This window comes from Pelecanus crispus, chromosome 2, assembly GCF_030463565.1.
Source record: "Pelecanus crispus isolate bPelCri1 chromosome 2, bPelCri1.pri, whole genome shotgun sequence".
In the NCBI taxonomy this organism is placed as follows: Eukaryota; Metazoa; Chordata; class Aves; order Pelecaniformes; family Pelecanidae; genus Pelecanus; species Pelecanus crispus.
This window is the reverse complement of record NC_134644.1, coordinates 136,152,394-136,164,539: the sequence shown is the minus strand read 5'-3', so window position 1 is coordinate 136,164,539 and position 12,146 is coordinate 136,152,394. Positions and strand designations below refer to the sequence as shown.

General features: G+C 36.6%; 1 protein-coding gene across 2 annotated transcripts in view; it reads left to right on the top strand.

Annotated features, from left to right (window-relative positions):
• The window catches only part of PDE7A (phosphodiesterase 7A), a 76,494-nt gene that overhangs the window by 35,145 nt on the left and 29,203 nt on the right, over nucleotides 1–12,146 (top strand). For both annotated transcript variants that reach the window (XM_075705473.1, XM_075705474.1), the window contains exon 2: nucleotides 5,550–5,610. In XM_075705473.1, the coding sequence (XP_075561588.1) occupies nucleotides 5,550–5,610 (61 nt within the window). The remainder of the gene's footprint in view (nucleotides 1–5,549; nucleotides 5,611–12,146) is intronic.

Genomic DNA, 12,146 nt, shown 5'->3' with positions numbered 1-12,146 from the left:
CCTGTGTGTTTCTGTCCTTACTTAAGTCAATCACTTATGCTTTTTCTGACTATGCTTTCTTTTCTGATCAATTTTCAAGCTTTTGCTTTGTACATTTTTGTTAAATCTTGATGTTTTTCTGTTGATAAAACTTCGGGTAAATATTATGATGCCACATGGTATACATCTAAGGTGTATGAGAGAAAAAACTTTACAGATGCTTGTTAGATGTAGTAATCAATAATGTTGATAACTATCATTCAACCAATAGCTAAGTTTATAAATGATTGCCATCCATCTTGGGAGACGATCATATGAAGTAAGTTTATATGGAAGAAAATAGTAAAATTGCCATATTCAGATATTTGAAGGGGATGTATGTGTCTTATTTCTGATTTGTATTGCCTTCCTGAAATTAAATACACTTTCTTATCACGGGTTTGATAAAATTTCAAAATACTGCTTTGAACTCTGGTGTAATAGTTAGAAAATAGTAGTAGGACTGTTTTGCAGTGGCTTGGCTGAGTTCAATGACAGTTACTTAAGTGCCTTAAAAGAACATTTTTTAGGGCTTTAGTGAGTAAAATCTTGGTGATATCATGTGGAAAACTGTGGATCTTATGTTAGTACGGAACTTTTAATTACTGAAATCCATTCTAAGATTTATGACAAATGACAGTCTTGCTTTTGAAATCCAGTAATAGTTGGAGAAATCCGGTCTAACTAGTTTGTCATTCTAAGGACTTATAGTTGATAAACTGTCTTAGAATCTTAAATTGTTTCCAAGTGTGTATATTTGAGGCGGCATAACCAGCAAGTTGCAGTTGCCATGATATAACAGCTTCTCCAAACTTGTTCTCAATTTCTCTTTCTGAAAACAACCTTCTGACTGTTGGGCAAATAACTTGGGCAGAAAAGTCAAGTACGTAAAAATACCCGACTGGCTGTGTTGCTGTCTGGCTTTTCTTTCCCAGTTTCTGAATAAACAACTGAGTTGCAAAATGAGGGTTGTGCACTCCATCAGAAAGCGTAGATGGTTCTCTCTGATGGGAGGTACTGAATCTTGAAGGCCGACAGCTCCATCAGTTTCTTTCTGCTGTTACAGAGTGAGACCAGCAGTTGATGTTGCTTGACAGTCTGAAAGCTGGCTAGCTGGTGTTGGCCTGAATGAAATGCCCAACATCAATGCTGGCGCTCCGCTCTGAACTGTATTGGGAAGTCCTTGTGATAAAACTGATGCATCAATGGAAACATTTCTGTTTGGCACAAACAGCAGCAGGTGCTCCGTTTCCAAGTGTTACATGCATATGATGTACTCCCTAGCATCACTGAAGCCGTTTCCCTTTGAAGATGTATCTGTGTGCTATTTTGGTATGTCATTCCCATTGCATGGCCTTTACTAACTTCCTATACTCTTGTGAAAAGATTTTCAGAAAGATCTGACTTAAATCTGTCTTTTGGTAGATACTCCCTTTGCCTATTTTTGTGGAGTCCTTATGTCATTGTTGTTCTTAAAGGATTATTGGATCTTCCACTTCAGTTTGAACTTCTTCCATTCACTTTCCATAAAGATGTGACAAAAGAGAGGAGAAATGAAAGCTTTTCTTATTGTGTTGCCCTTTGGAAGAATAAATGACACTCTAATACGAAACTGAAATTTAAGGTGAGGTTTTCAAAGTGGAAGTCCAAGGTAAACAATCCTTCCCAGCCGTCTTTCTGATATCTGTCTTCACTGCTGAAGCAAAACAGCCCAGCCAGTTCAGATGGCTGTACTGCAGGGGGGTTGGGCTCCATGATCTCTCAAGGCCCCTTCCAACCCAAAGCATTCTATGATTCTGTGTCTGGGAAGGAGCGGAGTGGTTAAGAACCTCACCTAATCATTTGAGGAATTTGTTGAATCACTTGGAGTCCTGCAGATATTCCCACTGGACCGAGTTGCCCTTGTTCTTGAAAAGGGAACCTGCCTGAACACGTTAGGATTGTCTTCAGTTTGAGGACTAGTAATTCTGTCTGCCTGTTGGAATGATGCTTATTTGTTTGCAATTTGTACAGAGGGTCAAGGAGTTCAATATGATTTACGGTTGTTTAACAGGTACAAAGCTTCAGGTAGACCAAAGAGGTGGCAGAGATTTAGAAATAAAATTTTATGCTAAATGAGTTAACAATATTAACAATAACGTGGTATTTTGAAGTGCTGGAAGTCAAGCTCTGTCTGTGAATTTTTTAGCCAAGGTTTGTAAGTAGGCTGATAGTGTATGCTGCAGTCATCTCGACAGTGTAAGGAAAGTAAATTTTTAGTGTAAGTATAGTCTTGATGTCTTGGTGTAGGCTACAGAGAGTGGGCCATTGATTAGCAATGGGGGAGGAGGCATTTTTGGTGGTAATCAAGGGTAGAATCCTGGTTATTAAATTGTTTGAACTGTTGAGTGCTTTACAGAAACTTTAGTTCTTCAAGACATATTTGCCTTTCCACTTACAAATTTCCTGCACATGGCAGTTCACATCTTGGTAGAAGCTGATGCATTAAATCTGGTCTTTCTGTTTGCTGGATTTAAAAAGTGGAATCTGGGCAGAGGATCTTAAAGAACCACATGCAGGGTGGATTGAATTACTTCTCTTTTTTGCTTTTTTTTTTTCTTGCATTTTTCTAGAGTAGTGTAGGAGGTAGTATAACAAATACACTGACAGCATTATTTAAAGTGGGAAAATAGGTGATATACCTCAACCTGTGGTACATAGTCTGCTACCGGTTCCAAGTGTGAGCTAACACAAAGTAATCCATGGCTGGATGAGATAGTATTATTTAATTTACCTACCTATCACGAGCTTCTGAAAACCTCTGTACCATTAGCTCCTTCCTCTGCCTCTGACTGCCCATCACAGTGCTCCTAACTATCCGTACCTCACTTACTTGCCAGGTCTAAAGGTACGAGGTCTGACCACTCATCACCCACCCTGTAGCTGTTCCTTGGTGGAACTTGCTAATAAGTGTTTTCCTCTTATCTATTTCATTTAACAAATTTCAATGAATGAAGTGTGTTTAGGACCTCTACCCTTTTAGCAAAACTAGCTGAAATTGTCCTACTACTTTTGAAGTATTATTAGTAAGGTTTACACAATAAATTGTCCCTTTTTCCTTAGGAAACCAAACTTTGAAATGTAATTTTAAAAGGATTTGGTTGTTCAAAGATTCCGATGAGATCTTTCAGAGTCCTTGCAGAATGAAGTCACTTGTTTGTATAAGCAATTGGTTTATGTTTTTGAAAATGTGCTCTGTGTTTGATAGCATACATGGATGTACTATTTTATCTAGCAAGTAATATTTTACATTTTAGAGACCAAGTAATATTTTAGAATCAACATATCAAAAGGATTTATTTTTCAGTAAATTTTTGCATATTGTTTTCCTTCTCAGAGACTAATGCTTCATTTGGACATGGTGGTTCTTAGCTGCATGTGTGCTTAGCTTTCTCCTGTATTAGATTACAGAACTGTACTGGACATGTCCAGAAATCTGTGATAGACAGGTGCAAATTGCAAGTTAGCACTAAATTACATCACTGATTGTGCCTAGTCAGTGATACAAAATGTTCTAGGCTACTGAAAATATATTCAGCTGAGATTTGCTGAAATTCAAAGGTAGGTTATATGAAGAAATTTGAAAATGTTAGTGGGGAATCAGCATCATTTTCTGGCTGATGAGATGGATTGCTGCCTTTCCCATCAGAACAGGCACATTGCTGTGAGAGATGCTGTACAAATATATTTCAAGGGAAGGATTATTTGCATGGTTTATGATCTTCCAAGGAAACACAGAACAAAAGCTAAGACAACATAAAAGTGCTGTACAGCGAGTTCTTCCTTGTAGTCTTTACAACAGCTACTATAATTGGACCCCATTTGGAGCTAGGTCTTTGGTCATTTCTGTAATTAAATACTAAGATTACCTTTGGAAAACCTTTTCTGACTTCAAGTATAAAGTTTTTTTCTTGTTTTAATGTGAAAAATAGTAAAACAATTAAGTGTAACTTCTGGGTTTGGAGTCAACACGGCAGTTGTACAAATCATGCTGATAGAAGTTATTAATATCTAGTTGTTCTTTGTGGGTATTCAGTTTGCTCTGCAGATAGGTGCTTACAAGCAATTTTGTCTTTTTTCCCCTTCCAAGCAATTTGTTTCTTTATCTCTTTTTCTTTCTTTTAGAGGAGTTCTCAATATCCACCGTCTATTTTTCTGTCCTGTTTTCTAAATCGTTTGGTTTCCCATCTTTTGAACTTGTGCATTTTCAGGCTGTTGTGTGTCCCTGGTGTAGTGTTCCTGCTACACAGAGTAAAAAATGAGTGACTGCATTCACTTCCAGGTTGGCTTTTATCTGAAGTTCTCAAAGGGGTATGATAACCCTTTGTGACACCCAGGACTTCACTGTCCTAAGTGTAAATAAGTGGTGTGGTGGACACAGAAAGGTCATAGGAGTTTTTAACGCACACACACAAAAAATACGACTACTTTAAAGAACAAACATTGTGAACTGGCAAAATTGAAGTCTGCTTGTGAAGGTGATCCTCTGATCCTAGGGTTAAGAAATAACATTAATGAAGGCCCTAGGAAGTGGCAGAAGATGGTGAAAGTACAATAAAGGCAAGGGATGAGGCAGGGTGCTAGGTCATGCCAAGCTTTGAAGGTTACATGATGCCAGGGTTGTGCAACTATGAGAACATTCCCCCAGTTTTTAGCTATTAGAGGATCAGTTCACCACACTTGTGGGAGACTTCCTGGATTATTACTATTATCACATGAGCTGAATACATATGGAACATACATATTTTGTGTAGGTAAGAAACAGCCTATATGGGAGTATCTCAATGTCGTGCATGGATAGCTTGATGACTCTTTTAGACTTTTATCATAAAATGTGAAATACCACTTGCTTATTTTCTTTAAAATACCTGTATGTATTACATCCTGCTTCAGTGGTACCTTGATTCGCCTACCCAAAGTACTGGGTGGAATGCAAGTAGCATGTGGCTGCCAAGTCCTGCCCTAGCAGAATATAGGTTGAATTCCTAGGACTGCAGTAATGGTGTCATCTGAGTGGTTTATTTCTTTTAAAACTACTTTTAGCTTTGAAAGATGGAAATATCCCACAGGTAAAAGTAAATAAACAAATAAACCAGGAACTGCAAGTATTTGTTTTAAGTATTACATTCTAGAAGGCTATGAGGAGCACATTTTTTTGTGTCTGCTTAATCTTGTTCTGTGTCTTCTTTTTTATTGTGAGAAATGATTGAGGAACATCTGGAAAGAAATTTAGGGGGGGATTTTTTTTTTTCTACACTCTGGTCCTGTTTTTCACAATCTCTTCGTTACCAATTCCTGACAGTCCTTTGTACACTCCTAAAACAAAATCTATCTATCTATATATATATATGAATGAAAGATGCATATTCAAATTTCCAAAATTAATTGAGAGTTAAATTGGAAATGGACAATTGATACTTACTTTAATTCCAATGTAAAAATGATTTTGTTCTAACTTGCATACAATACACCTTTTTTTTTTTTTTTTTCAGAGACGTGGAGCAATTTCCTATGACAGCTCTGATCAGACTGCGTTGTACATTCGTATGCTAGGTAAGCATACCAGTTTCTATATTGCAAAGTTCTAACATTTATAATTGACTTAAAAGAACTGGTTTTTTTTATATTTGAGTGTTGAATTCTTAAACTTATCATTCCCTTTCTCCTGGATAATATTCTGGTCAGATTCTTTAGAAGAGCTTGGGTTCTTTTGCGTTGACTTGGGTTTTTTGTTTGTTTGCCTTTTTTCTTTTTTTCCTGAGTTAACCATTATGTCAGATGTTTTACTTCTGATATTAAAAAAAATACAAAGTTCTTATAATTAATGTAACGTGTGGTAGAAGTTAAGTTTTCCAAGTGACTCATGATTGATCTTTTATTTCTGTGATGGAATTTATCCCCTCTGCATGGTATCCTTCTAGTTAAAACTGTAGCTTAGAGAATATTTGTGTGAGAGTTACCACACATTTTCAAAAACTTCAGTACTGAGGCTATGAAATGCTCAAGGTGTTATTAAAATAATGATATGATTTTAAACAATACTTCTCTTATTAATCCTAGAAGATGACTTGAGAAGGGAAAGAACGTATGACGGGGCCAGTAGTTTAGGCGACTTACTGAAGAATGTTTCCAGAGTAGCAACTAGATAAATTAAAATGAAAGAACAGTACTGGGAGGTGCAAGCATCTGGGGGAGACCCTCTGATAGTGAGTGCACAGAAAGAGTTGAGGTCAGTCGTTGAGAAAAGAAAGATGCAAAGCTCTTGCAGATCTGGCTGCTGGATTCAGTACTTGCCGCACCTCTTCTGGAGGCTGCTGGTGGTGCAGATGGCATGGGGACTGTGTATATACTCTAAGTCTGTTTCACGGCAAAATTATACCACTTAATTTAAGCCATCTTGAGTGATGATTTTGTGTTGAAATGGACTATGAATGCTTGCATGATGTCTCACATGGCTCAATGAACATCAACAGCAAATGATTATAAATTCTTAACTGGCTCCAACTAAATCAGACAGAACATGTCTTTTTATGCCGAGTCTTTTCAGTGTAGTTGTATATTATTGTACGTGAAGTCCCCAGAAATTCAAAACTGCGTTGTCTATGAATTTAAAGTTCTAAGCTATATGCATGTCTACACATGTGTGTATATATATATGAATTTATAGTTGTAACCTACACATGTAGGCATACATGTGCGCATATATATAAATCCAGTTTTGACTTAGCATCTTTGCATTTTTGTTTTTCAATTATTTTGGTTTTTTAAGTTTGTGAAGCTAATACTATAGCACTGACTGTCTGCTGAAGGATTTTTGATAAGAGAATGTAATTGCTTTGGAGATTTGTTAGGAGGAGGAGGACAGAAGATGCTGGCTTCTAAATGTTTATTGAAAAAGCTGCTGGTGGGTTTTTTTTGTTGTTGTTGGAAATAGGTTTATTTCGTTTTCAAAAGTTAAAATAACTTTTTCATTCTTAATCATCCTTTTTGCCCGATGACCACTAGAATTCTTCAGAACATGATTTTTCTGCTCTAGTCATAAGAATAAAAAATAAGAAAGTAAATTCAGGCCTGAGGTCATTTTGTTTCCTTGATTTTGTGATTTTTTTTTTAAACTAAATTTATTTTGTGCTGTAATTAGAAAATACAAAATAATTCTTAATTTCTGGGGAGAATAATGATTTCTTTTGCTACTTTGGAAGTTTAACTGTACCATGAAGTAGTAAGGCCCATCATTTCTGCAGAAGAGTTTGTGGTAATGCTCAAGTAAATCTAGAGGAAAGCAAAGCATGACTTCTTGTGGTTCTTGGTATATACACCTCAGCTGAGGGGAAAATCTCATTTATTTTGAAATCTTTCTTTGACTATTCTTATAGGCAGAACTGGAATATATCAGAACATGATGTTAAGTAAATTAACTTCTCACTTGTTCTCTCATTGGAATTAATTATTAGACTATGTGATTGGTGCTTGTTATGAATAGCATAACTCTTGCTGGCATTCGTTGCTGTTCAATGATGCTATTCAGAGGCAGCAAGTCTTTTAAAGGATGGACCTCTTCTAGCTTCTATTGGGGGGAGGAGGGTACCAACAAGCAAACAAAAAATTGCTCATGGATGTTTGAACAGTCTGTTAAATGTGTATTACTTTCTCACTTGTTGGTGATTACTTTGTTTTCCCAAATGTTACGTACACTATACTGTACAAGTTAGCAACTATTTACAGATTTATTAGTGTTGTATTCGTAAATGGACTGTAAAAAAGACCAGCCTGAAAGCTGAACAGTTGGATGCATCTGTATGTAGAAACATTCACATCAGAGTAGATTCAAGAATGAATATATTCAATTAGAATTTCTTGCAAGAAATGTGAAGTATTGCATTTCCCATACAGTATTGTGAGGGGTTTGGTTTTTTTATTTATCTTAGTACACTTTAGCAGAGTAAGCTGTAAGGAATCCTCAGCTGTAACTTAACGGGAAGTTAGGCACAGTCATGAGATGTTTTGCCTTTTACTTGGTTGGTTATTATTCCAAACAGACTATATCTACTAATAAAATGTACCTCCATAAGGTGTTTATTTTAGCAGACCAAAAATATAAAGCTAAGGGTATCTAGGACACCTCCCTCTGCCTCTGCTTAGCTGTGCTGGCCGTAGAGTTGCTTCCTTTAACGTTTTTAGGCCATTCCAATGGGAATCCAATGGAAATTCATTTGCACCAAGTAAATAGAAATTCCTGTGGTATGGCAGTGTTTCCAGGTTCAATTTAAAAGACCAAATTTTAGGGGCACACAAAATAAACAACTAACTCTTAACTGTCTTCATCAGTGTCGATATAAACAAACAGTGTTGACTCTAATGACTCATCTGTCATACCCCATTCCCAAAATATACACTAAGCCACTCCCGAGTGGCTTATTTACTATTTTAAAATATAGATACAGATGCAGCATTGTAGAATTTTTCTTTTAAGACCTTGGAAGGGCTAATATATCTGCATCACCTCAGTCAGCTACTTCTCTCAACAACTATGAGGAATTCTCAAAATTTCTTGTAAGTGCTCCTGTGTAATCTTGATACTTTCTTGATTTTTCTCTTCTTTGCTTTTCTGGTTTCTTTTTCTTGTGGTTTTATATTGCCTGAAAGTTTTGCTACTGTGCATGGGGTAGAAAGAGTGGGGCACTGACAGCTTGTATCCGTGAGCATGTGCATCTCTCAACTAAAACTAGAGCATTTTACCCTCCTTCAGAGGTCTTGATCACTTCAATAGGAAACAGTGGGGGCAAGCTACTGTGTAATGCAGGTGCACGCTCTTCTCCAGTAGCGGTTGTTATGTTGTATTCCTTTTGCTTTAATTGTGGCATACTCGGCTGACCTGTCATCTGTTTCTCCAACAAATTTAATAGGAACTTTAATCTGTGAAGCTAGTAATTCTTTCTGGAAATCCTGCTCTTCACAACTTCGTGGCTTTGACTTGGGTGGTTTACCTTGAGGTGGCTGTCGTAATTTCTGCTCCCAGCTGTCCTCCGTGATCTCTGAGATTTCTGCCCCTGCTCCAGAAGGCCTCAGCTCCCCAAGCAGCTGCTGCATTGTTACTGTGCCACACTGGAGTATTAGGGTAGCACAAAGTATGTGCTGTGTAACCCTAACACGCAGGGATGTCAGCTATGGCATTTCAGCTGCCTCGTAAGTATCAGAGCTGTCCTTGCAGTGTGAGCAGGAATCTGAGAGAGGGGTAGGAACTAAACGATCTGTCTCAAGGTAAGTTTTGTTATAGCTCTGATTCCTTTTCAGTTTTTAGTTGCAGCTGCAAACCTCCCTCTTACATTCCTCCTTCCACTACTTATTACGTTTCTGCCTGTACAGCTTTTGCTTAAAAATGCAGGCAATCCTGGTCACATAGAACTATTCTGGAAAAAAAGGTAGTTAAATACTCAGCCAACAGATATTTTGTCATGTTCATGCACAAAATCAGATTTTGAAAGGAAGGCTTCACGTTTTGTTAAATCTTTCTCTTGATTCTTTGGATTCACAGAAACTCTCAAAGAGGAAAAAAAATTGTTCCTCCAAGTCCACTGTCATTAAGATGCTGGACTTGAATATGTTCCCCTAAGGAAACAGAGGAGTCTTTTCAGAGTGGCTAAAGTGGCTAGAGAAGAGACACTTAAGATAAAAACTGTCAGCTTGCTACCACTCCTCCCCGCCCCCATCCCACCCCCCCCCCGCCCCCCCAAGAAATGTACCTATAAGCAAATGGTGTGATCTGATGGTTTCAAAAGATTTTGTAACCACTTCGATTTTTTTTTTTTAAAGGCCTAAATAAATGAAAGCTATTCATAAGTTCTTTTGGTTTAGGTGTTGAATTTTAATTGTCTTTCAGTCACCATAATAATGATTGGCTTGGAGGTTGGACTTCTCTTGCTGTTTGAAGGAATTACGTAACAGTGTCCTTTTGTCTGATAAAAGTAATCTTAAATCTAAAATGCCTTGTGCCTTTTTCTAAAGTTACCTGTAATGATAAACATGGCTCTTCCTTAAAATTAAATCGTGTATCATTTCAGAGTCATAGGGTTCCAAAAAACTTGTGCAGGATTTCCCAAGCAAATTGATGTGAATGTGTTATGTTATGTGCAAGCACAGTGAAGTGGGTGCATTTGGGATCTATTGATCTTTGCAGGTCAGATTAACTGAACATAATGATGCATAATGATGGCCCAGTATTTCTGGATGTTTTGGGGCTAACTATACATATGCAGTGGAGATTAATTTCACTGTGCTAATAGCACATCATTTCATCATGTGCTAATGTGCAGCCAGTTTGATGCTATTCCTTTTTATGCTTCTATATACATAGAAACTTCAGATGGATGTATGGTATCTTCAAATTCCACTCATACCAGTGTTTTCCAAGCACATTTATTGTTTGAAATCTTGAAAAATGCAGTAGTTCTGTACAATGATAACGGAGACAGATCTTCTGACTTCATTTTGTCCCAATAGAAATTTTTCCAGATATCTTTTTCCAGGAAAAAATCTAAATATATGCTAAAAAAATTCATCCACTGTTGAGATCTTGATTCTTAACAAAATACCCTCTGCTTCTACCACGATCAAGGAGAGAGAATTTTGTTTAACAACTATTTAATGAAAATATTTTGCGTTCCTTGCTGGGAATTTCTCATTTCATATGTATGCAAGTACATACCCTCATTTTACCTTTATCTTATTACAGTTGCCTTTTTAAGTTTGCAATGTGCATTTTTAGTGTATCATTTATTCTTTTGGGTAACTCTTTCTGTGAATACATGTTTTAATAATTCCTGTTAAAAGCAATGTAGTTAGTTGCACTTCTCCATTTCACTTGTAGACAGTTTTTGTTGTTTTTCTACTCAAAATCCACAACACTGTGGGCATTTCAAGGGTAACAGGGATACTGTTACTTCATCTACACTGTTAGACTAGGTACTAGTAAATAAAAAAGAACAAAGTGAAGAGAAATTTTTTGGATATCATTTATCAGATGAACCTGCTTGTTTTGTTATTTGCAGAATTCCATGTTAGTCTTCAGGTATTTTTCTGTGAACTTTTCCTATTCTTGACACTTTGAACAAGTAAATTGTTCACCAAAACCTACCTGTACACTGACTGAAACTATTTGCTAATTCACGTTATAGTTGGTAAATTTTGAAAGTTAAGACTGCCTTGAAAACTAAATATAATTCACAAAAGTTGTATCACCTTTTCTGTAAAAAAAAAAAATAGCTCAACTAAAAAAAACTTTTATTTTTCTTTTAATTCAGCTGGTGAACTCATTCACACAGCTGTAGCTATGACTGATTTCCCAGATAAATATGAGGGAAAGGTAATGGAAGTTGCATTTTCCTCCATGTAAACTGATATTTTCATATATAGCTACTAATGCATTTGCCTCCTCTTTTCCAAAATTTCCTCCCTTTTTCCTTTTTATTAATCTATTTTACGAATAAAATTCACCAGTTGCTTGTGCCTAACAGAAGAGTTTTACAATTTGCTGCCTCTGTATTGCCTGGAACAAGACAAGCCTCTTGCGCTCTGCACAGATAAATGCTTGAAACCTTTATAAGTAATATATTGTCAGTGGTCTGAAAAATAGTATTTACAGGTAGTAATTGGGTTACTTTCCCTTGTAGCTGTGTTAAGGTTTTCAGTTTCAAAAAACCGAAAGGAGTAATATCTGAAACACACATGTATTTGGTAGGCTTTTACTGATACATAAACTTTAGATTCATTATTTGGGGACCCCTGGGCCTACTTATCTTTTTGTGGTCCTTTGAGCATGCCTCACAAGATAACATTCATGTGAAGTGTGTCACTATAGATATGTTGGTGTTTATGGATACGTATCTCTAGAAAGATACCTGTTAAGTATTAAAAGTATATTACTGAAGTTTTACTCAGTATCTTTAGCTATTTTCTGACAAGTTGCCTGCTTCAGCATTACAACTTAGCAGGTTGGAGAACAAGAGGAAGAAACACTCTCAAGATGTTAGCAGTTGCTGGAAATTAAATATATTTATTTTTATTTTGTTCTTATAAAATCAGTCTTAGTT